At 36.4% G+C, this 27,821-nt stretch overlaps 2 protein-coding genes across 15 annotated transcripts in view; one reads left to right on the top strand and one right to left on the bottom strand.

Annotated features, from left to right (window-relative positions):
* Cenpk (centromere protein K) overlaps positions 1-2,722 on the bottom strand; it is a 21,012-nt gene extending 18,290 nt beyond the window's left edge. For 2 of the 6 annotated variants that reach the window (NR_075088.1, NM_181061.5), the window contains exons 1-2: positions 2,331-2,722; positions 454-604 (exon numbers count right to left, since the gene is read on the bottom strand). Coding sequence is in view for 5 of the 6 variants with exons in the window: in NM_181061.5 (NP_851406.1) it covers positions 454-570 (117 nt within the window). In the remaining variant the exon portion in view is untranslated. Of the gene's footprint in view, positions 1-453; positions 605-1,676; positions 1,946-2,208 lie in introns of those variants that run through there. The other 4 variants (NM_001377095.1, NM_001377094.1, NM_001377093.1 and 1 more) reach the window with 4 other exon arrangements.
* Ppwd1 (peptidylprolyl isomerase domain and WD repeat containing 1) lies at positions 2,489-27,739 on the top strand. Of its 9 annotated transcripts, XM_006517642.4 has the most exons (12): positions 2,659-2,727; positions 4,638-4,671; positions 5,881-5,983; positions 8,141-8,241; positions 8,375-8,495; positions 10,849-11,296; positions 14,054-14,244; positions 17,618-17,807; positions 21,538-21,719; positions 23,255-23,336; positions 24,052-24,234; positions 25,686-27,739. In XM_006517642.4, the coding sequence occupies exons 1-12, from the start codon at positions 2,659-2,661 to the stop codon at positions 25,827-25,829; spliced, it is 1,848 nt and encodes a 615-aa protein (XP_006517705.2). In that variant the 3' UTR covers positions 25,830-27,739. The 9 variants fall into 9 exon arrangements, 6 of the variants coding, with proteins under 6 accessions (NP_766395.2, XP_006517705.2, XP_017171002.1 ...); NM_172807.4 differs by lacking the exon at positions 4,638-4,671 and having other exon boundaries at positions 2,489-2,727; positions 25,686-26,212; XR_003950450.1 differs by lacking the exons at positions 4,638-4,671; positions 17,618-17,807 and adding an exon at positions 11,496-11,641 and having other exon boundaries at positions 2,496-2,727; positions 25,686-26,464.
* The last annotated feature ends 82 nt before the right edge of the window (positions 27,740-27,821 follow it).

The following is a 27,821-nucleotide window of genomic DNA, read 5'->3' as shown; positions in this document are numbered from 1 at the left end:
TTTTTCCATAAAATCTTACCAAGATTTCTCTAACCTCTTTAAACTATACATTCGGACTTTTCCATTTTTGTCTTGTCCTAATTTCACAGGCTCTTAATTATCCATTTACTTCTTGTAGAAAGGTAACCTTGACTCCTTCATAATGCCTTACACATTTCTCCTAAGTATAGTTTTTTGCATTCTACCATAATACCCTTAATGGTGCATTATATACAATATTATGAATGACCTCTATAAGCAAAAAAAATCTCCCTGAGAACCAAAACTACCATTATTTTTTTTCTCTTTCTATAGCTTATCAAGTATAAAAATTTTTAAAAGAATGCTTTTAGGTATAAAATCTATACAAATAATTTATAAAAAAAATAGTTATGCGGAAACTAACACGGTTTCTTTCCTAAGTCAATTATGTAAAATTATATTAATATATCACTTTTATCTGTTGAAACTTACATCTTCCATGTCTTTCCACATTTCTTCACATTCTTTAATAAGTTCTTCCTCTGTATCTATAACAGCTTCCACATCTGTAATAGTATCTGGATGTACTTCTTGTTTATTCTCTGACATATCCTTTATAGTTTTCTTCACCTTACTGCAACTACTAACGTTAAAAAAAAAAAAAAAAGACACATGCATTAAACAACTATCTGCTGAATGTAGGAGTGACTAAAAAAACAAAAAGTCCTTTTTATCAAAAGAGAAACATGAACACGCACCTGTTGGAGGGAATATTTTCATATAGCCATTATTAAAAAAAAAAAAAGAGTATGGATGTTAGCAAAAATTAGAAACAGAACTACCACAGGATCCAGTAATTCCACTATTAGATATATATCCAAAGGAAACTAGCATGTTAAAAAGATGTTTACAATCTTGTTTACTATAGCACCATTCACAATAGCCCAGATATGTAATCAACTAAGTGTCCACCTAATGAAGAATGGATTTAAATTTTAAAAAGTTCCATTGTAACAGGAGAGTCAGTAGAAAAACAAGAGTGCAAAATTCAGGTAGGTGAGGAGATGTATTGGTAAGAGCTTGTGGAAGGTGTGTTTGAATTACTTCTTCCAACTAAGTGAAATGGAACCTAAGGTGATCCACTGTGAGGAAGTATCAAGGAATTTGAATTTTAAGAGCAGATACAGCCAGGTGGTGTGACCCCTGCCTTTAATCCCAGCACTTGGGAAGCAGAAGCAGAGGCATTCGAATCTCTGTCCTTTCAAGGACAGTCAGGACATAAAAGAAAAATCCTATCTCAGAAGGGGTCAGGGTTCAGAGAAATAGCTTATCACATAAAGGCTATAAGGTTTACAAACAAAATTTTAAGAGGAGAGGGGGAAAGGTTACAGAATGTTGGTTTTTTTTGTTTTTTGTTTTTGTCTTTAAGAAAACTCAAAGAATATAAAGCAACTTTGGATAGTAGCCCACTTTAAATTACTAACTAGTGGCCCAATTAAAACAACAAAAGATAGCATATTAATGAATATAGTCATCCAGGGCAAGGTTACTAGATGGCTGTTGTAAAGATGATAGTGTATCATGAGGTACAGTTAGGTAATTTTAAGGATGTAGAGAGGACCTGTAGTTTACAACATCAGATGTAAATCAGAATAAACACCGCCCCAATGTATTTTTTTACTCATAAGGAATTTTTAAGTCTTAAATTGCTTAACCTGTAAATTACCAACGGAGAAGTGGTACAGGATGCAGCTTTGTTGTTGGAATAGACAGAACACGGTAGCATGCTCCTAGGTTAAAGGTGTCAATAACGCGAAGATGTCAACTCCCCCCAAATTGTCCTCTTTTATCTTAATTAACATCTTAAAGGCGACAAAAACTCTGTCGCACTTGATGAGGAAATTCTAGACCTATACAGAAATATAAAGATCCAGAAATAGCAAAGGCTCATAGACTATATGCTAATCGTCAAACATAGAGCAGGCAGGTGGAGACGCGGGAACGTAACACGCAGGCCCTTCGTGAATTTCTCGCGTCACATACATACACATTCCAAGTCAAAAAGAATATTCTAAATGGGAGGCCACCTTATAAATTACAGTAATTTCAATATATAGTTTAGCTGATAGAAATCTACTTCATTCTTTTTAACAAAAAGTTCCTTCCAACCCCGCCCCTCGGCTTTTTCGGGAAAAAACAGGTAGGTTCTAGAACAGCATTGGCCCGAGAGGCCGAGAAGCGCGAGACCTCCAGTTCGTAAGGCGTAAGCGTCCGATCTAGGGGGTACCTGGGTCCCCCAAACCCGCGAGCTGCCATCCTCCTTGACAGAAAACTGGGGCCTTTGCCAGTCAGAGCCGGTTTCAACTCACTTCAGTCCTCCGGCCTCCTCAGCGCTCTCGTCAACACAGCCAAGCCGCGCTGTTTACGCGCGCTGCTCGCTGATTGGACCAGCTGCGCCCACCGCAGCCAATCAAAAAGCGCTTCCGGCAGCTGACGGACAAAAGCTGCGCCGCGGCTCGGGGAAACCTAGTTCACTCGGTCGTCGCGTCTCTTCTAACGCCTCGGACGACATGGCGACCGAGAGTGGGAGCGATTCGCAGCTGAGGAGGAGAAGGCGCCGAGACCCAGAGGGATCAGAAAAAACGGAACTGAGCGAGCGAGAACCGGCCCTGGCAGTGGCGGGGAGCGAAGAAAATGATGATGAGAATGAAGAGCGCTGGGTCGGGCCTTTACCGGTGGAGGCAACCCTTGCCAAGAAGAGGAAAGGTAGCAGCGGAGAGCCCGCGAGCAAGCTGGACGGCTACTCCGGCCGAGTGGGAGGGTTGATCTCAAGCACGCCCACGGGCGGGAGTGAGATTGTGGGTTTGTGCACTTAGAACGGACGATCTTCACTGCATTTCCTCCCTAAAGAGTGAATTGGTGTTAGTATGGCGTGTTAAAAAAAAAAAAAAAAAAAGGAACACCGTTGATTCCTGACTGTCAGAGATGATACAAACTAGTGCTTGTCTGTATTTCTGTGTTTGGATGCTTTTTTTGACCTCATAGCTGCTGTGTGAAGTTGGAATTCCTAATATTGATTGAGCAGGTGTGGGAAGGAGCTCTCAGAATCATAAACACTTAAGCTTTCAACCCTGACTCGTCTAGTAATGAATTTTCAAACTCAGGGGAAGTTGCTTAAGCTAGCTGGATATGAAGCCATACTCGAGACAATATAGTAAAGTTTTGCCACTAACGTGAATAATAACAAGATTTTATAATATTAAAGTTTGGTAAAGAGATAATATTTACTGTTTTAAAGACTGTTCTAGGAACTTTTTCATAAATGTCTTAGGGTTGTGTGTGTGTGTGTGTTCGTTCGCTCACGCGTTAATCTCAATTCTGACTGTGGAACTATTTAAAAATCTTTTATTTTCAGAACAAAGCCCAAACACCTTAACATGGATTATGAGGCAGTTTGTCTCTCTTTATTTCCCCAAGCAGGACTCCCAATTCTGTCCATTCTCAAAACCCTACCTTGTCCTTGAGCAAGGGCTCCTCTACGTTCCTGTCCAGATACTGTGAAGTGTCTCTATCTGGAGTCATTTCTCTCCTTTAACCATGCTAGCTTTTTAACAGGTCTAGGTTTTAGGTCAGTGCTTTTTGAACATTGGATAGTGACACCCTTTAGTTAGCTCCTTACTTTTTCTGCCCAATCCTGCTTTTGCCTTCGAGGCACTTACTACTTTTTGTAGTTGTGTGTTTACTCATGTGACTTCCTGAACACTACTAGCCTAATCATGTAAGAACAAGGATCTTGTACTTTCGGCTCCAACACTTCAATACAGTGTTTTGCATACAAGTTTAAATGAATATTTTATAACATTTGTGCTGTTATTATTTCACCTAAATATTACTACAAGAACTGCTTAGGTGGAAAGAATGGAAGGATAATTTAGGAAGGAAAACGAAACAAAATGAAAAAGAAAAACCAAACTTTGAAATGCTGACATAGGAAACAAGTGTCTTATGAACAATAGAGTTGGGACAGGAATAGGTATATCATGTGAAAAATCTTTTCCCTTAGCCAGATTTTTTTTTTAAGCCAACCAATGGAGTTTGAGTTTGAGGGAGGATGACAGGTGCTTAGTGATTTAAAATTTTTGGAAATGTAGGCAAGATTAGACTTTTGTGTGTATATGTTCACAATGATATATGGTTGTTTTATAGTACTTTGAGTTAAGCTATTTTTTAAACATTTATTATTATTATTACTATTATTTTATGTGTAAGGGTGTTTTGCAGGCATGTATACTATGTGGGTGTCAGGTATATTATGTGTTGGTGGGACCAGAGAGGTGGGAACGCTTATACTTAGTACAAGAGTGGAGGGCAGAGGACAATGTCACCTTGTAGAGTTGGTTCTCTACATCCACCTTTGTGTGGATTCCAAAGATTGAACTCAGGTTGCCAGAGGCAAGCATTGTTACTCGGAGCCATCTTGCCTGTCTTAAAATAAACTATTTCCTAAGGAAAATAATTATGTCTTTCTCTTCTTTCTGTGCATGTTCCCTTGAATATATTTAAATGAATTAGTGAACAACAAAAGCAATCTGGAATATAGGAAAATATTCACTACAGAAAATTCCAATAAACAACAGCATTAAAAAGATACTGGAGTACCACTTTTATGAAATAAGCAGCCCAGGATTGGTGTGACTCCAATGTTCCTAGGCACGTCCTGCCCTAAGATGACTGGTATATGGCCCTCATTTTCATTGTCCTGGGCTCTTAGAATTAATGCTGTAATCCTAATTAATACCTAGCTCCAAGCTGAAAAACTGAAGAAGGGAAGAAAGGAAAACTTTTTAAGAATGTGTATGTATATATGTGTGTGTGTTTATATACATATACGTATATTATCACAAAATGCTAATCCTAACCCTTACTATACAGTTACTACAAGAACCCAAGAAAGGCCATTTTAAGAAAATTTTACTAGGCACACATAAAAATGGGGATTCTGTTACTAAAAAAAATTTGAAAAGCAATTTGTCATACATAATTTTGAGTGTGCCACATAGCAGTAACAAGAACCTAATAGTTGGTCATGTTTAATTTGCTAGCTTTATATAGGCAAGTTTGATCTTTTTATTTGGAAACAGTGCATTTTCTAAAAATTGATCATGGCTCATCATAAAATTAAGATTTTTTTTTTGATGATCATCGATTTTCCATTTTTCTAGGTGTTATACTTTAGAAAACTATCTGAAAGGCACTCAAGTAGATTTGCTAGGATTTTCTCAACTATAAACAGCTAAGTGTTTTGTTTGTTTTTATGTTTCAGGTCTTTATACTGACTCTTTAATAGAGGAATAATGTCTTTAAACATACATCTTACAAATAGCTGTCAGCTTTTGTTACATTAACACTTACTACTAGTTTCTATATGGTTATAGAAATCATTTCCGTAAAGCTTTATATTTCTTTACACATTCATATTAAGCCAGAACCATTCACAGTTATCAAAAACTTTGAACCAGGAGCTAGAAGCTCAGTTGTGAGAAGACTTGCTGATCCTGCAAAACACCTACATTTGGTTCTCAGGACCCACAGGAAACAGCTCATAAACCAGCTGGAATTCTATTTCAGATTCATTCACCATCCTCTGCTGGCCTCATTGGGTTCCTGCCTGTACACACCTGACAGACACTGCAGCAGACATAAAGTCTTTGAAACAGTTTTTATATAATCCCAGGGAACCTGACATACTAACTTCTGAAGTAATAAAAGTTATAACTGGTATTAACAAATACTGGATTTTCGTATCCCATATGTTTATTGAAAGAAATTAAAATGTAGAAGGTAATATAAAAATTTAGAAAATTCTAAATAATCATGTTAATTTCATTCACTAAAAATACTTTTGACCCCCTCCCCCAGTTCTGGAGTTCGAAAGAGTCTACCTTGATAATCTCCCCAGTGCATCCATGTATGAGCGCAGTTACATGCACAGAGATGTTATCACACATGTGGTATGTACCAAGTAAGTGTGTCATACTTTGTCCTTTACATTTTACATTTATCTTATACGCATGAGTGTTTTGAATGTGTTTCTGCACCACCTGCATGCCTGATACCTACAGAAGCCAAAAGAGTGCAATGAATCTCTCAGAATCAGCATTACAGACCTTTGTAAAGTGTAAACTGCCATGTAGGTGCTAGGAATTAAACTCAGGTCCCCTGAAACAGCAGCCGGTGCTCATAACTACTGAGCTGCCTCTCCAGCCCCAAGTATATCATAGTATACATTCTCAGAAAAAAATCTAAAGCTTAATTATGAGTGGACTTACAGAAGTAATTTGGGGATTTCATAGATTTAATTTTGCAAATTCTATAATACTTAAACAAAACCCTGCATGTTTTCTTATTTAAAATAAAATATGTCAGACAGAACATCCTAGTATGTGTATGTATATTTGGTGATAAAAGTCAGTAATGGCTGAATCATGTTATCAGCTTTCCTAGGAAGAAAGTGTATTAAGATAGAAATGGTAATAAATTGGCCTCTTTGGTGTTTATAGAGAAGATAATGTAACTCAAACCTCCTGGAATTATCAGAGGACCTTCAAAATGGATGTATAGGAAATTTCAAAGAATGGTAATAACAGTAAAAATGGTCCCCTGATTTTTTAGCTCATGATATGTATAGATCCTATTTGAGCTATATTTCATTAATTATCTCATTTATCTTAATAGTTTAAGAATCTTAAAATTTTCTTTTTATAAGTGAGAAAACTGGAATAGAGTAAGGGGCAGAAGAAGCTAAAGCAAAAAATTAATATGCTAAATTCTAGCTTTCTGTTCTTTATTTGGATTTTTGGACCTGTGAGCAAGTAACATCACATTCCTATTTTTAAAAGGAGCACGTTGGCCATACTAATGCATTAAAATAGGGCAAAAATAGGAACAAGGAGAACAGGCAGCTGTTGTAGAAATGTGGATGAGTTTTAATTAGGGCTTAGATTATATTGACAGTGATTATCAACGTTGGAGGGAATACTTTAGAAGAGTCTACTCTTGATCTCTTAAAACAAATTGCATTTGAGATATAAAGCTTTAATAGTATAATAATAGAATAATTCTGACCAAACGCAGTTTAGACTTGTTACTGTATAAAGCAACCGGTAGATACTAGCACTGCTTTTCTAACCCGAGCTGCAGAGTTCAACAAGAAGTTATGTGTTTCATTGTTGTTGTGTTTTGTTTGGTTGGTTTTTGGTTTTGTTTTTTTGTTTTGTTTCTGGTTTTTCGTGTGTGTGTCTGTCTGTGTTTGTATATGTCTCTGTGATTTTTGTGGTTAAGTAAATCTAAAGCTATTCACCGTGTATGGATGTGGTGTAGTGTGAATAAATGTAGTTGTCAAAGTACTAGTATATATAAAATACTTACTATATATGCACTGTGCTGAATAAATGGTTTCAGTTTTTATATGTGTGATAGAAAAAATTGTTAAATCTTTTAGATTCTTAACTAAAATACATTGAATAATATGAAATAAATTTATGTTGGACTTTTTTATATGTGAAAGTAGTTTGGGTGTTTATAGTCTTCTGAAATGTAGAAAATTTTCTCCTTAAAAGACTGTGTTCAGTTTAGCAATAAATACTAAAGTTTAATGATTCCAACAGAGATTTCCATTTTTGTTTGTTTGTTTTGTTTTGAGATGGGATCTCCCTTGTTAAGTTGTGAAAGCTGGCTTTGCACCCTGTTTATGGCCTAGGCAACCTTCCTGCTCCAGCCTACTGTGTAGCTGGGTTTACACCACCAGGCCCAACTCATGATTTGTTTGTTTAATGGTAAATCCTTTTTCAGTTCTGAAACCTACCTCTTGGGGTTCATATTAGTTGCTTATATCCCTACAATGGTCCCTGTAAAGGAAAATTTAAAAACAAAGTCAAAATAGTTAAAGCCAAACTGGAGGTGGTAGGATATACCTATAAATCCAGCTCCATAGAGACAGGGGCAGGCAGGAGGGTCAGAAATTCAAAACTAGTTAGCTTAGACTGCATAGTGAGTGATAACTTGTCATAAAAAACAAAAAGCCTATTATTGAAGTAGCCAAATGCTGTCAGTCAATGTTTGCTTTAACATTACTCAGCTCTATTTTGGAAGTTAACTTTAAATTTTTTTATGTATACAGAACAGATTTTATTATCACTGCCAGTCATGATGGACATGTTAAATTTTGGAAAAAAATAGAAGAAGGAATTGAGTTTGTTAAACATTTTCGTAGTCACCTTGGTAAGAGCTTTATAATTTTCTAAGCTGTACTGTTTTAAAATGTCTTTAAAATATTGTGCTGTTTTTCTTTGAGTCGTGGATCTTTATGTTATTTGTATTTACCAGAATGTTTTAATTTTATTTTTTGAAATAGGAGTTATTGAGAGTATTGCAGTTAGCTCTGAGGGAGCGTTGTTCTGCTCTGTCGGTGATGATAAAGCGATGAAGGTGTTTGATGTGGTGAACTTTGACATGATCAACATGCTGAAGCTCGGGTAAGATTTCTCTAAAGCACGTGTCTGTGTGTGTGTGTGTGTGTGTCTGTGTGTGTGTGTCTGTGTGTGTCTGTGTGTGTGTGTGTCTGTGTGTGTGTGTGTCTGTGTGTGTGTGTGTCTGTGTGTGTGTGTGTCTGTGTGTGTCTGTGTGTGTCTGTGTGTGTGTCTGTGTGTGTGTGTCTGTGTGTGTGTGTCTGTGTGTGTGTGTGTGTCTGTGTGTGTGTCTGTGTGTGTGTCTGTGTGTGTCTGTGTGTGTGTGTGTCTGTGTGTGTGTCTGTGTGTGTGTCTGTGTCTGTGTGTGTGTCTGTGTGTGTGTGTGTCTGTGTGTGTCTGTGTGTGTGTGTGTCTGTGTGTGTGTGTGTCTGTGTGTGTGTCTGTGTGTGTGTGTGTGTGTCTGTGTGTGTGTATGTGTGTCTGTGTGTGTGTGTGTGTGTCTGTGTGTGTGTCTGTGTGTGTGTGTGTCTGTGTGTGTGTGTCTGTGTGTCTGTGTGTGTGTATGTGTGTGTGTCTGTGTGTGTCTGTGTGTGTGTGTGTGTGTCTGTGTGTGTCTGTGTGTTCAATTTAGTAAAGTAAGTGTAAACTAAACTTTACCATATTATAGGCTATTTTTGAGCAGAATATATTATCTTACCATTTGTGGGCTTACATGGAAAAGTCAGGGAACATCCTTGTGTTGTTTGGAGGCTTCTGATTTTTTTCATTCAAGTTTTTCTGTTTGTTTTTTGAGACAGGGTTTCTCTGTGTAGCCCTGGCTATCCTGAAATGTGTTTGGTTGATCAGGATGGCCTCAAACTCAGAGATCCACCTTGAAATTTTCAAGTAGTATCACAACAGAGATTCATCATATCTAGCTAATACCACTTAGTAAATGGATGAAGACCCATCATGCCTAACTGCCGATAGAATAACTTCCTTGCTATATTATACTTACTTTGAAGATACAAACTTGTGTATTTATATTGATTTTAAACTTTATTGTGTAGTGATACTGATATTCAAATTATGTGGCTGAATAGTACAGAAATAAGACTTGTTTTAAGCATGACTTTTTAAAAGATAACAAACTATCTATATCCAAATTAATATCAACTTAAAAGTCATTCTATTATCAGAATGTTTGGGAACTTGCTTTGCTTGAAAGAAATAACCACAGACCTTAAGCTACACAACTTTAAAAAACAAGTTTTTATCCCACAAATCCAAGGTTCAATGCTAGCAATTTCATTTCTTATGAGGGCTCTCTTCCTGCTTCTTGGCATTTCCACATTTGGTTAAAGAAGACAGGAGTTGGCAGATGAGGACAAGGGCTCATTAGATTAGGCACCCATCCTTATGAGCTTATTTAGTCCTAAATTTGGAAAGATGTAGCTCCTTTTAATAGTCCTAAAGACTATATAAAAAGTCCTGCTATGAACTGAATTATTTCTATAAATCAGATCAAAACTTTGGCATATGTTTTGTTACCAGATTTTATGAGCCACAGAAATAGCCAGTGTTGCTGTACTTCTAGAGTTACCTAACTCGATCTTCAGCTTGTTTCCCCAGACATTTGCTATTTTTGAAAATAACAAATAATTGAGCATTAGCTCTTTGAGAATACTCAAAAGAGTCTATTTCAGAACTGATAGAAGTTCTAAAGGAAGAGTTCAAGAAAGGTTTTGAGCATCAGCACCATGGTGATTGGTATAACATTGTAACTTTAAAATTGACTACTTTGCAGGAGACAACAAATATTAAAAGTTTTTTATGTAGACTAAATACGTCAAGTTCATTTTTGCACATTGTTCGTCATAGAGCATGTCCAGTGTTTACATTTTTAATATCAAGATAAGTTTTCTTTTGAGAATAGTCAGAATCTAACTATTTTCATATAAATGTCCCAAGCATGGATTTACAAAGTATACTATTACATGCTAACCTATTAAAAAGGTTTACATATAAACTGTTAGATACTCAATGCCTCAGAATACCTTACGACCCAGATATGATTAAGTTTCCTAACTACCCAACCAAAATAAGTATACAATTCTCTTGTGGTTTCTTGTCATCATAGTTATTGTTACACTGATGGTAGTAGAAAGAGGGAATTCAGGACTGGGTATAACTCAGAGGTAGAGCGAATACTTACTATGCAAAAGGCCCTGGATTCAATTCCTAGTACTGCAAGAAAAAAAGAGTAAAGAGAAATTTAGTATCTATTCTGAGTAGTTCCTCCCTGACTTTTATATTTTAGCAAAGAATCCCAAACTTGCTAAAGGTAGGCCAGAGCATTTTGATTTGAAAGATAGTCTATGGAGGGATGCTTATTGTACTGATCTTCCTTTTTCTCCTTCTCAATTTGTAACGGCTTTAGCTATTTTCCTGGACAGTGTGAGTGGATATATTGCCCAGGAGATGCCATATCTTCAGTTGCTGCTTCTGAGAAGAGTACAGGAAAAATTTTCATTTATGATGGACGAGGAGATAACCAGCCACTTCATATTTTTGACAAACTCCATGTATCCCCTCTTACTCAAATAAGACTAAACCCAGTTTACAAAGCAGTGGTGTCTTCTGACAAATCCGGGATGATTGAGTACTGGACTGGACCGCCGCACGAATATAAGTTCCCTAAAAATGTGAACTGGGAGTATAAGACAGACACAGACTTATATGAATTTGCCAAGTGTAAGGCATATCCAACCAGCATATGTTTTTCACCTGATGGGAAGAAAATAGCAACCATTGGATCAGACAGAAAAGTTAGAATTTTCAGGTTTTTAACTGGAAAACTCATGAGGGTCTTTGATGAATCATTAAGTGTAAGTGCAATTAAATCAGATTTTACTTTTCTAATAGTCTTTATGTTTTGCTGTTTCATAAAGGATATTTTTCTACATAGATACATATTGATGATTATTTTCTCTTATCACATTAAAGATAGAATTCAGTTGTCTTTAATCTTGCATTGATGCTCTTCTCTACACTGATCGTGTGATATTGCTTCATTACCTCTCTCAGCATTTGTTGAGGTGATAGGACTGAGTGACAAGCAGAGATGAAAAGGACAGCTGTGACAGAAGTTGGGATTCAGAATGAGAATGTGGCAGAAGAAAACCGTGTGTCAGTAAAACTAATGATTTGCAACACCAAACCTAAGTATAAATGTGTGTATAGAGATGAGTAATTCCACACTCCACGGAGGGGTGGCTTTGGATTTGGGAGATGGCTGCCTAGAGTGAGTGAAAGAACTGCAGTGATTTAAGACTGTTTAACTAGTCTAGTATAACAGATTGAATGTGAGATTTTATCTGTTAGTATTTATTAGCTGAGATATTCAGGATCATTGCATGTATCAGTGCAGTTGTGAATCACAGAGGCCAAGCTGTGAATGCCAGAATATTGTAAAAAGATTCTATCGAGGCGTTTACCAAATTGGATATTTATGAAATGTATTTATATGAATAGATGACTGTCTGTAGAACTTATATCTTGAAAGCTAAGTAAGTCTTCAGCAAAAATAATTATGACTCTCCCACTACTAAAAAGTAGTCCAGCTTTCTAGGCAAATGTGGGCACATAAATAAGCAGTAGCTAGAGACATGAGCGCTGAACTGTAAGGTCCTGTAGTCAGACTCAGGCTTTGACGATATCAGACATGAGCGCTGAACTGTAAGGTCCTGTAGTCAGACTCAGGCTTTGAAGATACCTCTTGTTTTTGTAGTTCTGTATATTTATTTTTCTTCCTTTGTCTAGAAAAAGCTGAGATTTTAGTTAACATAAACACGAAACATATATAAGTAAATGAGATGTAAGTCTAGCTTATTATCATCCATAATAAAAGTGTTAGCTACTGTCTGATGTTCCACATGTCTGAAATGCTGAATAATAAGATCCTATCTTCTGTAAGGTTCTTGGAGTACTAACACAAAGTATTAATGATGTAACCCACATCTTGAAAATGGTGCATTAAATATCAAAAGTAAACCAAATTCCCAAGCTATAAAGGGTTCCCCTAAAAATCATTGTTTTCTAAACACATCCATCTAATATTAATTAACTGCTCATATCAAAATAACTTGAAACAGTTTCTGATGTCCTAATTTTGATATAGCAAGATAGAGTTACTCAACAGGGCTGGAGAGACTCCTCAGTGGTCAAGAGTGCTTTACTGTTCTTGCGTAGGACCCAAATTCAGTTGCCAGTACCCATGTTAGACAGTTCATAGCTACCTGTGTCTCCAGTTCCAAGAGATATTCCGTTCTCTTTTGGCCTCCACAGGCACCCACATAAATATACATGACACACATACAGACATAACTTTATTGAAAAGTTATTCAACAAAATTTAATATTTATCATATATTGTTTTCATGATTCTTATACAAGATTTTTCAGGCTATGTGTAGCTGAATTGCCTGTTATGAATTGCTACTATTCAAGTGATTCACTTTGTTTGCTTGTTTGTGGGAGGTGAGGAAAGGGGTTTACCCTGTCATCTCTGCTGGCCTGAAACTTCCTGTGTAGCCCAGGCTATTCTGCCTCATCTTCCGAAATGCTGAGATTACAGGTATAGACTAGCAGGTCCAGCTGCCATGTAACTTGACTCCTTGTTTTATCTAGACCAAATAGACATAAGCCAAAAGTACTATACATAGAATATTCCAAAGCAGTAATAGAAAAATGTTTTTCTATTTATTAACTGTTATAGAAATGGTGATTTTTAAAAATATTTATTTATTTATTATATGTAGTTACACTGTAGCTGTCTTCAGATACTCCAGAATAGGGAGTCAGATCTCATTACGGATGGTTGTAAACCACCATGTGGTTGCTGGGATTTCAACTCAGGGCCTTTGGAAGAGCAGTCAGTGCTCTTAACCACTGAGCCATCTCTCCAGCCCCGAAATGGTAATATTTTATGTTTAGTAGGTTGAATTAAAAAAAAAAAAACTTGACTTATATAATATACCTACTAAAAATTTTAATTGTTTATGTAAATTGCATTATATTTCATTGAAAGTGCTACTACTCTGAGGCTTCTAAAGGGCAGGCGTATCATTTTTGTAAAGAAAGCACTAGTTATATAATCCAACTGGTTTAGTGTGTTTGTTTCTTCAGTTAGAAAAATCAATGACTATTAGTATAGTGTGTTTGAGGGTAGGGGTTGATAGGGATCAAACCCAGGGCCTTGAGCACTTAACCCTTAAGTAAGCTACACACCTGAAGCACAGATTTGCTATTTGTATGTTGTTTTGTTTGAGACTGGATTACACTCACTGTGTAGCCAGGCTAGCATAGAGCTCATAGTGCTGCTGCCTTTGAATTTAGACTGAAGGAATTACAGCCAGGGACAACCCACATTGGGCTTAAACTATTTGTGATTGAAGTCAACAATTGAAGTCTTCTTTAACTTTCTGTTCATAGGGTTTAGAATGCCTCTAAAATTATGTGACTATACAACTTCTTACTGGCTCTCAATGTGTTCCTTTTCTATTTAGTGCTCAGTTGAAATTTATATATGTACGTGTGATTATATATGTACGTAGTTATGTTGTTAATGCGTAGTTTATTTCCTAGATGTTTACTGAACTGCAGCAGATGAGGCAACAACTACCAGACATGGAATTTGGCCGACGAATGGCTGTAGAACGTGAGCTGGAGAAAGTGGATGCTGTAAGATTAGTTAACATCGTTTTTGATGAAACCGGACACTTCGTGCTGTACGGAACGATGCTGGGCATTAAAGTAATAAATGTAGAAACGAATCGGTAAGGTCTCCATGATTTATGTATTTTAAATGCAGTTATTGGGATCTTTCACCCATCGGGGGAACAATGAGAGTCTTGTTTGCTCCAAAGAGAGTGGAAAGGTCCCAAAAGCCTAAACTTAACCAAATGTTTTGACTGGATCTTTCTGTGGTCTCTCAGTTGTTTATAATCTTATGTAAAAAGTTTCCACTCGTGTTTATAAAATAAATGGAAAGAAGATATGCATAATTTCAAAGTTGGGGGGGGGGAAGCGCAGTTTTTCTTTTTTTTCTTTAAAAAAAAAAAAAAAAAAAACAAGGTTGAGTCTGTGTTTTGCTTATTGATTTAAATTATCCAGGCTCGTGTTAAATGTTGCCAAATATTTTAACCACAGAATTCAGCATTACATCCTGCTAGACATAAAGGCAGGGCTAAAATGCATAAAACCACAGTAAGTCTTTTGTGCAAATAACCCATTTGGTGTTAGTACAGAGTATCTACAATCAGATACTATGTCTGAATAGAAGGAAAAGAACTTAAAGAATATTTTAAGAAAATTCTTGTTCCATACATTCCTAGATATAAATAGATTAATCTTGTAGTTCTTAGTAACATAAAATCATTGAAAGCTTGTAAAAGAGTTATAATAATAGGAACAGGTTAAAACTTTACACTCAACTTTTGGTGTGTGTGAGGTTTTTACCAGGATACCTTGTGATTCCAAACTCTAAGGATATTCAAGTAGTCCCTCATATAAAGTACATCTACTACTATACTTAAATCATGTGTAGATTACTCATAATTCATATTATAAATTTTATCTAAATAAAATACTATATTGTACTATATTGTTTATGGAATAAGGACAAGGAAAAATTCTATACATGTTCAGTATAGATGATTTAAAACAAAGTATTTTTAGTCTGAAGTTTGAATCTAAGCTGTAGAACCCATTGGTACAGAGGAATAATTGTATTAATGTTGATTTGGCTCTGCTTTATTTGTGGATGTGTGCATGTGCCAGAAATCAAGTTAACTGTCTTTATAGCACTCTACCTTAATTTTTTTTGAAACAGTGTCTCTTGCTGAACTTGAAGTTCACCTATTTTGGCTAGACTTGCTAGCCAGTGAGCTCCAAAGATCTGCCTGCCTTTGCCTTTCCCTCTCTCTCCCTTCCCCTCAGCAGAGTTACTGATCTGTGCTTACAAGGCTGTGGCCTTAGGAACTGAACCCAGATCCTTTTAGCCACTAAGCTATCTTCCCAGCCCCAAAGTCTGTTTTATCTTTAATAGGACTTTAAACGCAGTTGTAGGCTCACAACAAAATAGGGGAGAAGGTACAGTTTTCCCATATATTCTCTGACAGCTCTTACAGCTCCATGAAAAGTAATAGAAACCTACATTGACATATCACATCACCTAACGCCTACCCATTGTTTACACTAAGGTCCCCTCGGTATTATACATTATATCAAAAGTGTTCTGCTTCAACTGTTCCTTACTCAATCTTGTAACTTCTGGCATGACTACTACTAACTACTATAGCTAATCTTTCTATTTATTTATTTGGGTGTTGTTGTTGTTTTATAACAGGATCTTACACTAGCGAGGACTACATGCAGGTGTGAGCCCCGTGCTCAGCCTACTGCTACTGTTCTCCTCTCCTGGTTTCTCTGCTTCCAGAGTATCACGTTAGTCACTCGACAATTAGCCTTTTCATACATGTTCTCTCATTCCTTTTCTTTTCTTTTCTTTTCTTTTCTTTTCTTTTCTTTTCTTTTCTTTTCTTTTCTTTTCTTTTCTTTCTTTCTTTCTTTTTCTTTCTTTCTTTCTTTCTTTCTTTCTTTCTTTCTTTCTTTCTTTCTTTCTTTCTTCCTTCCTTCCTTCCTTCCTTCCTTCCTTCCTTCCTTTCTTTCTTTCTTTTTTTCTTTTCATTTCTTTCAGTTAATAATAGCAGTTGAAATTCTTCTACATCTTTCTATATCCTGATAGCACATTTTAAAACCTAAGTAGTATCCCATTGTCTTTACAAAACAACTTAATTGTCTGTTTAGCAAGCCAGTAAGGGACATCTTGCTTTCTTCCAAGTAGTGGCATTTATACTAAGTAAAGCTGCTCTAAGCTTCATTTACGTGCGTGCGTGCGTGCGTGCGTGCGTGCGTGCGTGCGTGCGTGTGTAAGTTTTCATCTCTTGGAAAACTACCAAGGAGCTGAATTGCTGGATCTTATGGTAACAGGTTTTTTTCCTTTTCCTTTTGTTTATTTATTTTTTTATTAGATATTTTCTTTATTTACATTTCAAATATTATCCCCTTTCCTCATTTCCCTTCCAAAAATCTCCATATCCCATTCCTCCCTCCCCCTGCTCAGTTTATTTTTATAAGAAGCCATCATATTGTCTTCCAAAGTGCTACCTTTTGCATTCCCACCAACGAATAGCAATTCTTGTTGCTCCAAGCATTTAGTATTCATCAGTGTTCTGGGTTTAGCTTTTCTAATATATTCTAGGTTCTTGTTTGTTTTTCTACCTGATATATGATATGGAACATCTTTCATGTACTTACTTGCCTTTTGTATGTAACTGACGTATTTGCTAAAGTCTTCGAAGCAATTCTCACTTGCTTGGTTGCCTTTATTGTTGATCTTAAGAGTCCTTCGTACGTGACATGTAACTGTTCTTTATCAGACTCTTTATTAGAATTCCGCAAGTATCCAAGTCTGTAGCCTTCTGTTTTCTTGATGATTGGATTTTTTTAACCTAGTAATACCTACCAACATAAAATACTGTGGGGACGATTAGGTAGAGAGAGATTTAAGATACCTTTCAATAGTCCTTTGGATATAGAAAACAGTTGACTGAAATTTTTACATGTTTCTTTATTTTGGGGTAGGGGAGCCCATGCCACAGTGTATTCATAAAAGTCAAGGAGACAACTTAGTGGATCCAACTCACTTGTTCTACCCTGTGGTTCTTGGGGATGGAACTCATGTTGTCAGGTGTAGCAGCAATTGCCTTTATACACGGAATCAAATATCTCATCTAGGATAGTTGACTTTCATTTTCATATGTCAAGCTGTTATGATTGGAATTCTTTCTGGGTCTTTTTTCCTTGCACGTTTGCATAGTACAAATGCATTTGTACAGATGTGTCTGCACATGTATGCAGGGAGTCAGAGGTTGATGTTAAATAATTTTACTGCCAAGTCTAGCTACCCAGTTTGCCCTGTGGATCCTGTCAAAAGCACTGGGACTATGGTAAGCCTACCTGGTTTTTATGTGGCTACTGAGCATCCAAATTCCATTCCTCAGGCCTGTAAGTCAACTTATCCACTGAGCTCTCTTCTCAGTCTAATTCTGGCAGTTGTATTAGATTAAGTTTATTTGTATTTTTCAGGTGTGTGCGGATCTTAGGCAAGCAAGAAAACATTAGAGTGATGCAGCTAGCTTTGTTTCAGGGAATAGCCAAAAAGCATCGAGCTGCAGCTACCATAGAGATGAAAGCTTCTGAAAATCCTGTTCTTCAGAATATTCAAGCTGACCCAACAATAGTCTGTACATCTTTCAAAAAGAATCGCTTTTATATGGTATGTGATCCTCTTGGAGAGATGGCCATTACATTAGTGTTTTTTCAGCCTTGCTGGGAGTTTTATTTTCTTAGAGAATGTAGGCAATGATAGCAAACTTCCTAAACACCTGAAACACCAGCCTACAGCACTAATATTGTAGAATTTTAAACTAAGAATTGATTTCTAAGTATTTCTGCATTCTTTCCCTTTAGGCTTAAATTTTTTCCAATCTTGGCTTCTATTACTATTTGTGCTAAGATGGTAAGAAACTAATAATTATGTTCATAATTGTATTTACAACAGCTTTTACTTTTGGTTTGTAGATGTTTTGTTTTTTAACTTTTCACTTGAACATAATTTCCCAGAACTTACACAGTTACTTTCTCTTTAGAGGTGTATGCACATATGCATATCTATGCACATATGGAATACACTTAGGGATTTCCTTGACTTTCCACTCACTGTAGCAGTACTAGAGTAGAGCAGTATTTTCCTGAAAGATCTTCCCCTCCTCTGGAGAAGTAAGCTGTCAGTTGTGGGGAGTGCTGCTCAGTGATCATTTACTTTCCCAGCAGACACAGAGCCCTGGGATCAGGCCCTAGCACTGGGAGGGGTAAACTCAGTCTTCTGAATTACTTATCAACAGTCCCTCCCGTTAGGCAGACAGCGTAAGGACAGAGTCTGCCCTCGCATCATATCCTTACACGACAAACAACTTTCTCAGATCTAATAGGACTCCCAGTTGTCTATAGCTGGCTTTTATCACCTCTGTGGCCTTAGCCTTTTTCCTTTTTATTTACTACACTAACTGGACTAGATTTATTCTATTTGTAGTAATTATTATTATTTTAACTATTTTTAGTTATTCTTTCTTCCAATCACGTTTCTTTTCAACTTCTACTTAAAGGCTCAGCTTCAAAATCTTTTAACATGAGTACTGAGTCCTAAGCACCTGCCTGTGTTCTTCCGACGCTCTCTCATCATATGCAACATGTTTTGGGGGTACAAATCAATAATCTGTGTTGGGCGAAGTGGGGGTATTTAAGACACTGCTTTCTTCCTCCAGATGATTTAAAATTAATAAATAGAGACTCCTGTGGCTTCACTATGTGCATAAAGTTTAATCAAATGGCTGACCTGTTGGAGTGTGCACTCTGATGTCTCTGAATTGTAAGCCTCTGTGAGGAGTTCAAGCTAACATAATTGATAAACTTATTAGCAGTTTCCCAGCCCTAGTTAATCTTTTAACCTAGCATAGATAAATTCTTTAACATGAGAATTTTTCTTACACTTTCAGAATCATAATTTAAACCTCATTAATTATGCTAAATAAAAAGAGTTGATCTAGTTTTGACCTATAATTTAGCTACTAATGAAGTTAAAATTATAAAAGATAATTCTTGATATATACTAATGTTTTTATCCATTTCATAAAAAATTTTGGTTATTATGTTATTATTTGGCTTTCCCCAGTTTACTTTAGATGGTTAAAGTATGTATGCTCATTTTTAATGTTTGAAGAAGTAGAGAAATTTTTATTCAGAAGTTTCATTTAGGGAACATTATGAATTTTCTTTCAGTGTTATCAGATATCTGCATCCTTAAACAAGGCTTAGAAGTAACATACTTACGAATTTTATATTCAGTTTTAAATCTAATATTTTGAAATAAAAGTATTTTATAAATTCATATAAATGGTATATTCATAAATTAGTGAGAAAACGAAATTTTTTTTACTTTGTCCAAGTGACATAATTAGTAAATGACAGAAATATATTTTATATGTAGGTCATCTGCTTGTGAAAAGTAACAAGTTCTGGCTATGACTAGAAGACTAATGAACTATGGGAAATACTAGTTACCCTTGTTACATGTGTAACCAAAAGAATTTCAACCCAAAGGATACTGTATCCCATTTGAGAATGCTTTACCTGTGTTATGTTGGGAGATGATCCCTACAATGTGTTCTTCAATTAAAATATGATTACGTCATTTTCCCCTTTCTATTTCATATACACACACACACACACTTTATATATGTAAATGCATAAATGTATAAATACAGGGCTTTTAATGTTACTTGCATGATATGATTTCAGAGCTAATTGGTATTGGATAACCAATTAGAGATTCATCTCTGGGGGAGACTATTTCTCTTGCTTTCAGCATTCCTCAGTTGCCTGCAGTTCTTTAAGGTTGAGGACCTGAGAGACCTCCCTATTCCATGTTAGCATGTCTATTGGTACTGTGCTTTTTCGGATTTATTTAGATAGCCATATTGGTAAGATATCATGGGTGATGCTGCCCTATCATTTCTGGGAATTATAATCTTATAGCAGATTTCCTGGCCTCTGGTTCCTAAAATCTCACTGCCCCTTCCGCCTCTTCCATGCTCTCAGCCTTAGGTACAAGGCTTACATTGCAGATGTATCCACTGGAGCTGGACACTATTTAATCAGTTGCTCTCTGCATTTTTGTTGTAGTGGTAGTAGTGGTTTTTTATGATTTCCATCTGTTGCAAAGAGAAGGGTTTTTTTGTTTGTTTGTGTGTTTGTTTGTTTGTTTGGAATGACAGCTATACTTATCTGTAGATATAAGGATAGGCTGGTTTTGTAAATTGATGGTTTAAGGTTCTCCTGTAAGATCCATGACCACCTACCTCAGGAAGTTGGGCTTCCAATACTGGACATGATTTCCCTCCTCTTGTGTGAGCCTTATGTGCAATTAGACAGTTGTTGGCTCCTCCAAGATATGCGTGCCACTATTGCACCCTTAGGGATGTCATGCATGCTGAGCATTGTTATAGATCCTAAGTGTCACAGCGAGGTCGGACTGTTGGTTGCTTTCCTTGTTCCAGTACTTTGAAAGCTCACCCTTAGGCTGGAGGCTTTTAGCTCAGACCTAGCTCAGATCCTCTCCTGTGTCCAAAGTGACTTAACTTCAACCTGAGAGGCAACCATAGGCAGTGACAATAACCTATACTGTTTGGGTGCTTCCTAGGCTCCAGTGACCAACAACTTGTATCTGGTACTGAGATTTTTTTGTAAGTCTATGGTTTGGGGGGATAGCACTGCCAGTCCAAATTGTATAACTTCATTTAAACTATGTATGTATACACATACTATGGTTCTTGGGAGTAGTGCTGACATCCCAAATTTTACAGCTTCCTTTAAATTATACATGTATAAACATACACTTCTATGTGTTATATATGTATTTTTAGGTGAATAAAAAAGTTTCTCCCTCTCCACAGTTAAAGCTCCCTTTGTCCTTTCATATCACTTGTATCCCACTATGCCCCTCTCTATCCCATGGTTCCTTTTTACTTTTCTGCCTTCTGAGGTTAACCTGGGTCTGTTGTGAATTCTTACTTCCCTTAAAAAGTAAAATTTTCCTGCAACCCTATAGGTGGAACAACATTATGAACTAACCAGTACCCCAGAGCTCTTGACTCTAGCTGCATATGTATCAAAAGATGGCCTAGTCGGCCATCACTGGAAAGAGAGACCCATTGGACACACAAACTTTATATGCCCCAGTACAGGGGAAGGCCAGGGCCAAAAAAATGGGAATAGGTGGGTAGGGAAGTGGGGGGGGGAGGGTATAGGGGGTTTTTGGGATAGCATTGGAAATGTAATTGAGGAAAATACGTAATAAAAAAATATTTAAAAAGAAAAAGTAAAATTTTCTTTGAGAGATTTTACTTGGTAAGTTGTTTAATTCAGCTGCTCACATTTTCTTTCTTCAGTTTACCAAACGAGAGCCGGAAGATACAAAAACTGCAGATTCTGACAGAGATGTTTTTAATGAGAAACCTTCTAAAGAAGAAGTCATGGCAGCTACTCAAGCTGAAGGGCCGAAGCGAGTTTCAGATAGTGCCATTGTCCACACAAGCATGGGAGACATTCACATCAAACTTTTTCCTGTTGAGTATGTAAAACCTTTGTTGTCTTACACAAATACCAATGTCAATATATTTGGAGTGTAACTTAAATTTGTTGCTTTCACAAATTTTGAATTATTTGTTTGCATAAAGCATTTAATCCTTAACATTCTGATATCTAAGTTCTTCTAGAGAAAGATTACTTTTAATGCAGCCTATTGTGAGGACAAAATATGCTGGCTCTGTTAGTGCTGCCAGTGATAGGACAATTCTATGCACAAGGCCCTGTTCAGTTGCTAGCACCATACAAACAGCAGACTGTGGAGGGGAACTGTAAAGATACATAAGTGTATACCACTGGGACCAGAAACTGAAGGTCCAGATAGGGTTTGTGGGGATTTTTGTAGACAACTTCCAATGCAAATTCCTCAGGTAGGGATAATAATTTTTCTTTTTTTGGTATTTGTTAAATACCTACAATTTTAAAAGTGAATTCCAATTAACAACATAAGGACTTTAAATTATTTCTACAGTTGAAAAGTCTTCTGGGAAGTGATGGCACTTGGGAGGCAGAGGCAGGCGGATCTCTGAGTTCGAGGCCAGCCTAGTCTACAGAGTGAGTTCCAGGACAGCCAGGGCTACACAGAGAAACCCTGTCTCGAAAAACCAAAAAACAGAAAAGTCTTCTGTACAGTTAGAATTTGTAAAATATTAATACCAAATATAATAGGATTACCTCCGGCTTTCTTGGATCTAGAAGAGATGATGTCTTTTATAATGTTCTCAATCAAAAGTGCGTATTTTGAATATAATAATTTGGTACTAAGTAAAGAACTAAGCAGTTACAGATTCTTGAATAGTCCTTTTTCACCTGCTTGGTAAATATACATTTTTGAGCCTGTTGCATGAGTACTTGAGGCAAGATTCTCTTGATTCCCCTTTTTATTCTCAGATCTGAGAGGTATTGTGAAATAATGAAAAAATCAGGAAATAATTTCATGAGATTAGTAATAGACTAAACTTCATATTCTTAGTGAATGATTGTCGCTTAGAGCTGATTAAACTTAGAAGCCGTTTCTATAACTAAGCGCAGGGATCACTGAGCTATAACACTGTGTTTGTAAGAAGATTTTTTTTCCCAGAAATAAGTATTACCATGTGTGTATCTTTTTTTCGTTTGTTTTTGTTTTTGAGACGAGTCAGGGTTACTTCTGTGTACTGTCCTGGAACTTGCTTTGTAGACCAGGCTGGCCTTGAACTTGAGTTCTGCCTGCCTCTGCCTCTGTGTGCTGGAATTAAAGGTGTGTACCACCATTGCTGGCTGCATGTGTATATCAAGGTGCTGTCTTTGGGTTTTTAAACTGCTAAATGATCTTGAAATGCCTTTATCATCAAACGAAGCCGTGGTGTAAAGACAGAGAATGAGAATGCACTCTTGCGCTTCCCACTGTCATTGTCCTGAGACCGGATTATGAAGGACTGTCCTGACGTGTTTAGAAGATCTTGAGAACATTAGAAAATGGAACATAAGAACTTAAAAAAAAAAAAACCTCAATAATTTCTTATTTTTAATATATTATAGGTGTCCCAAGACTGTGGAAAACTTCTGTGTTCATAGCAGAAATGGTTATTACAATGGGCATACATTCCACCGTATAATTAAGGTAAATTATACATCCCATGTGATTTAAATGAAAGTATGTTATTGTATAACAGGAGCTTAAGTCTCATGAATCTTTAATACATACTACTTTATTAAAAGATAAGACAGAAATGGATGGTAGAAGCCAAGATGAGTAAAATGGTCATGAATGTAAAGAATGTGTCAAGAGATATATACTGACCTATTAGCTAAATAAGGAAATAAATCTGGAAAAGTGAAGAGCAATAATGACATGCAACCTCGGAGAACCTGAGGAAGAGTGAGCTTGGTCCCAGAATTTTACACAGCATTGCACAGTGACTAGTTACTGGTAGGTTAGAAATGGCAAACGGAAAAATCAGATACTAAAGCTCTGATGAAGTTAGAAAAATGGTCCACTAGGAAAGCCAGATTATTTGAGGAATAGAAAAGGACGAGCATGAGAGCAATTGGATGAGATTTTAAAATTATAAATCCTGTAACTTTCTGGGGACTGTTAGGAAAGATAATGCATTATAAGATACTTGCATTTTTGTTTCAGTAGTTGAATAAATAGTGATTCAGCAATGGAAATCTAACACCCAAACTTACTATGTGGTTAATACAGTCATGAAATAATTTAAGGAATTTGGAATATTTCACTGACTACAAATCTCTCTTGATAGAGAGATAACTGCACTTCATATACCCAGATTACATATAAAAAAGTAAGGTATTTTTATACTTTCTGTTACCAGGGCTTCATGATTCAGACAGGAGATCCAACAGGTACTGGTATGGGGGGCGAAAGCATATGGGGAGGAGAGTTTGAGGACGAATTCCACTCAACATTACGACATGACAGACCGTACACACTCAGCATGGCCAATGCTGGATCAAATACCAACGGATCCCAGTTTTTTATAACAGTAGTACCAACGGTGAGTATAACACATTATCTATTAATTAAGGTTAATAGTTTATCATCTGACAATGTGAGTTTTACTGCGTATCTGTATTATTCAGTTCTCGCACTATTATATCTGTCCAGATGGAAGATGAAAAGAATTTAGAGATGAAATTTAAACTACGTAACAACTGAATTTAGAAAACACTATTTCTGTCTAGTAGGCAATGTGATATTTTATGTTCAGGGTACTTGAGTTTCATCTCCGGTCTGCCACTACTAACTTTTTGCAGGCTGGAACAAATTATTTCACTTGTAGTGGCCAATTTCTTCATCCTTCAAATATTTAGTGCTTTTTACTTTTATTAAGACAAAATCATATATATAAGCAAGCCCAAGCTGGCCTTTAACCTGCAGTTCTCCTACCTCAGAATCAGCCTGTCACATTCTGGGGTTGTAGATGTGAGCTTCATCCTTTGATTAGAGAAATTAAGATTGTAATTTCCCAATTTTAAAACCAAATCTTCACTTTTTTTTCTTTTTTTTTTTTTTTTTGGTCTCTAAGAGTGTAAGTCATAATCAGCGGCATTCTAGACAAAAACTTTATTGCTGAGCCATGTTACAGGAACCTACCAGTCGCAGTGCAGTCCTCATGAGACTCGGTGTAAGGTTGCATAGCTCCTTTTTATACAGTTTTCCAAAAGCAGAAAAAGTATGAGTGTCAACTAAATTATACACCAAACAATAAAGGAAAAAGATTTCTAAGTCTCTGCCAGGCTCATAGTCTAATGTAAGATTCACAGTACTTCAGTGTTGGTGCTCCCACTTCTCAGTAATAAGAAAGAAACACTTAGCTGGATAAAAAGTTAAGTAGTAAAGGCACCAGGCACCTTCTGAATTATGCCAAAGTACAGTCTTCTTAAACCATTCCAGGTTGTCTTGCTTTCTCATGAGACATTTCTTTGGAAAACATCCGGAGTCTTATTTTCAAACCATTTAAAGTAACTTACTACTAGGTAAATATCTTCCAACTCCCTTTGGCCTAAATAGTATAAAAATTAAAGACAATTTTTGTATCATATCTTCATCTAGTGATTTGAGCAACCAGATTGAAATTTAAAAAGGAAAACTGTGCCAATTTTTTTCCCTTCTTAATAATTCCTAAACAGTACTATTTAACAATAGGGTGGCACTTACGCTAGATGTTGTGAGCACTATGCCTTTTTATACAAGGAACCTTAGCATCTTTCTGTTGTGGTGGGTAGTCTAATTCCCCCAGGGATACTACAGGATAACTTTTTATCTTTTCTATATAAACTCAGAACAATTTTTAAAGCTGAGTATTCATTGTCAAAGTATTGCACTTTATTATAAATATGTACGAAAATTAAGTGACATTTAAATTCCCATTTGCTTGTTCACTCAGTGGATGTGATTTCATAAATTAGGGTTTACCAAAATTTTCCATTTTTATCTCCAATATAGCCTTGGCTTGATAATAAGCACACGGTGTTTGGAAGAGTGACTAAAGGCATGGAGGTTGTGCAGAGGATTTCTAACGTTAAAGTCAACCCCAAAACCGATAAGCCTTATGAGGACGTCAGCATCATAAATATCACTGTCAAGTAACTGCTTCTGTTACAGTCACAAGACAGTCTATAACAACACAGGACTGTTTCACATTGGGAAGTTTAAAACTTGCTGAATATGTAAATCATGTTTTAAAATATAAACACTGTATTTTTGTATTTTTACTTAAAGGCCTTTTTTTTTTTTTTTTTTTTTTTTAAAACACTGCCTTTTCTGGACTATTTGTGATTCTCAGGGGTAACAAATTGAAATGCACTAAATTGAGGCAAATAACATTCTTTTATAGGTCAATTCTGTTACTATGACTCGAATTTGGTATTAAATAATGGATTCTTTTTAAAAAACATACCCTCTTATGTTTAGTGGTCCTTAAAAAGATCAAAAGGTATATATTCCTTAATATTATAAAATTCTTTTTCAAATATACGTGTCAAATGACTGGTTATTTGCTTTTCCTAATGTAACTAATCTTTCTTCTATCAAGTTACAGCTTAATTAAATCTTAAATATACCATCAAGAACAATAAAGCTTAATATCTGACCGTAGATCGGACTAATAGAGAAAGGGTAGCTGTAAGCTGGCTGCAGTGGTTCATGCCTGCGTGTAAGAGGTAGAGGCAGGTCAGCCTGGACTACATAATGCCAGATAACAATAAATTGTCACAGTAAATGAATTTCAAGTCTACTGATATTCTTCTTCACGTCCCTTTTCCGTAACTGACTGCTAACAACTGATGCTGACTTCAGACAGCCTCCTTCAGAAACGTAGAGGAGAACATCTATCTCAGCAGAGCTGTTTCAGGACCCCCGTTTCACCACTGGTCATAGCATCATTTCACTTTGTATGGAAATGAAACCTGCAAGATTGAAAAGTCTGTCTTGCCTTGCAAGTGAAATGTGCTCTCCTTTTAAAACTAATTTGAGCTTACTCCATTAGTACCTTTGTTACATTTACCTTCTTAACTACACGTGTTAAACTACCTAATCTTGCTTTATCTAGTCCTAAAGCCATAATGTAAAATTGTGATTAATACTGCCATCAAGTGGTAATAATGCCTCACTCCTCAAACATTAAGTATTTCACTTTCAGTGAAGAATCATATGCAACTAATGAATTTTGTTTTCAGATCATTTTATTTGAAATAGGAACTCATATATCCCAGTCTAACCTCAAAGTCTCTATGTAGCTAGTGATCCCAAGTGATACTATCACAGGCACATACCATCATGCCCAGTTTATGCTGTACTGCTGATGCTTGAACCCAGTGCTTTGTGCATGTCACCAAGTATTCTACCAACATGATCCCATTCTTAATCTGTGCTCTCCTGGATTCTCTATACAGGTGTACGTCAGTCTTCACTGTTACCATTTTGTAAAATGAGAACTTTTCTAATGTTGTGTAGGTATTATTCTTTAGTACATACACTAGGTTTTCAAGCTCAGCAACCCCCTTTCTTGGTGGGGATGGAAATGGAGCCTAGGCCATAAAACCACAGTAATTAATTACAATGACATGACCATGCAAATGGTCATTTTAAATGTTCATTATTGGGCTCGTGAGATGGCTCAGTGGTTGTTAAGAGTGCCGACTGCTCTTCTGGAGGTCCCGAGTTCAAATCCCAGCAACCACATGGTGGCTCACAACCATCCATAATGAAATCTGATGCCCTCTTCTGGAGTGTCTAAAGACAGCTACAGTGCACTTACATATAATAAATAAATAAATAAATCTTTAAAAAAAATGTTCTTTATTTTCCTGTGAAACAAGGTTAAATTAACCTTGTATATTAACCATTGAAAAACTCAGGAATTTTCACTCTTGTTTATGTCAACAATTCAAATTTCCCTTCAGTTTTTTTTTTTAACCTTTTGTATATATGTTAACTATATATAAAATAACGTATTTCTAAACCTTTGCATTAGCAAATAAAACCTCTCTCAAACATAAGTCAGTCAGTCTCCATTCTTATGTGTTTGTTTCTTTTAGGCATAGCACAAATGAAGTTTTTCACTTTTCCTTTGCTAGGATC

This window comes from Mus musculus, chromosome 13 (genome assembly GCF_000001635.26).
Source record: "Mus musculus strain C57BL/6J chromosome 13, GRCm38.p6 C57BL/6J".
In the NCBI taxonomy this organism is placed as follows: Eukaryota; Metazoa; Chordata; class Mammalia; order Rodentia; family Muridae; genus Mus; species Mus musculus.
Note: the sequence above shows the minus strand (reverse complement) of the source record. Positions and strands in the feature narration are given on the sequence as shown.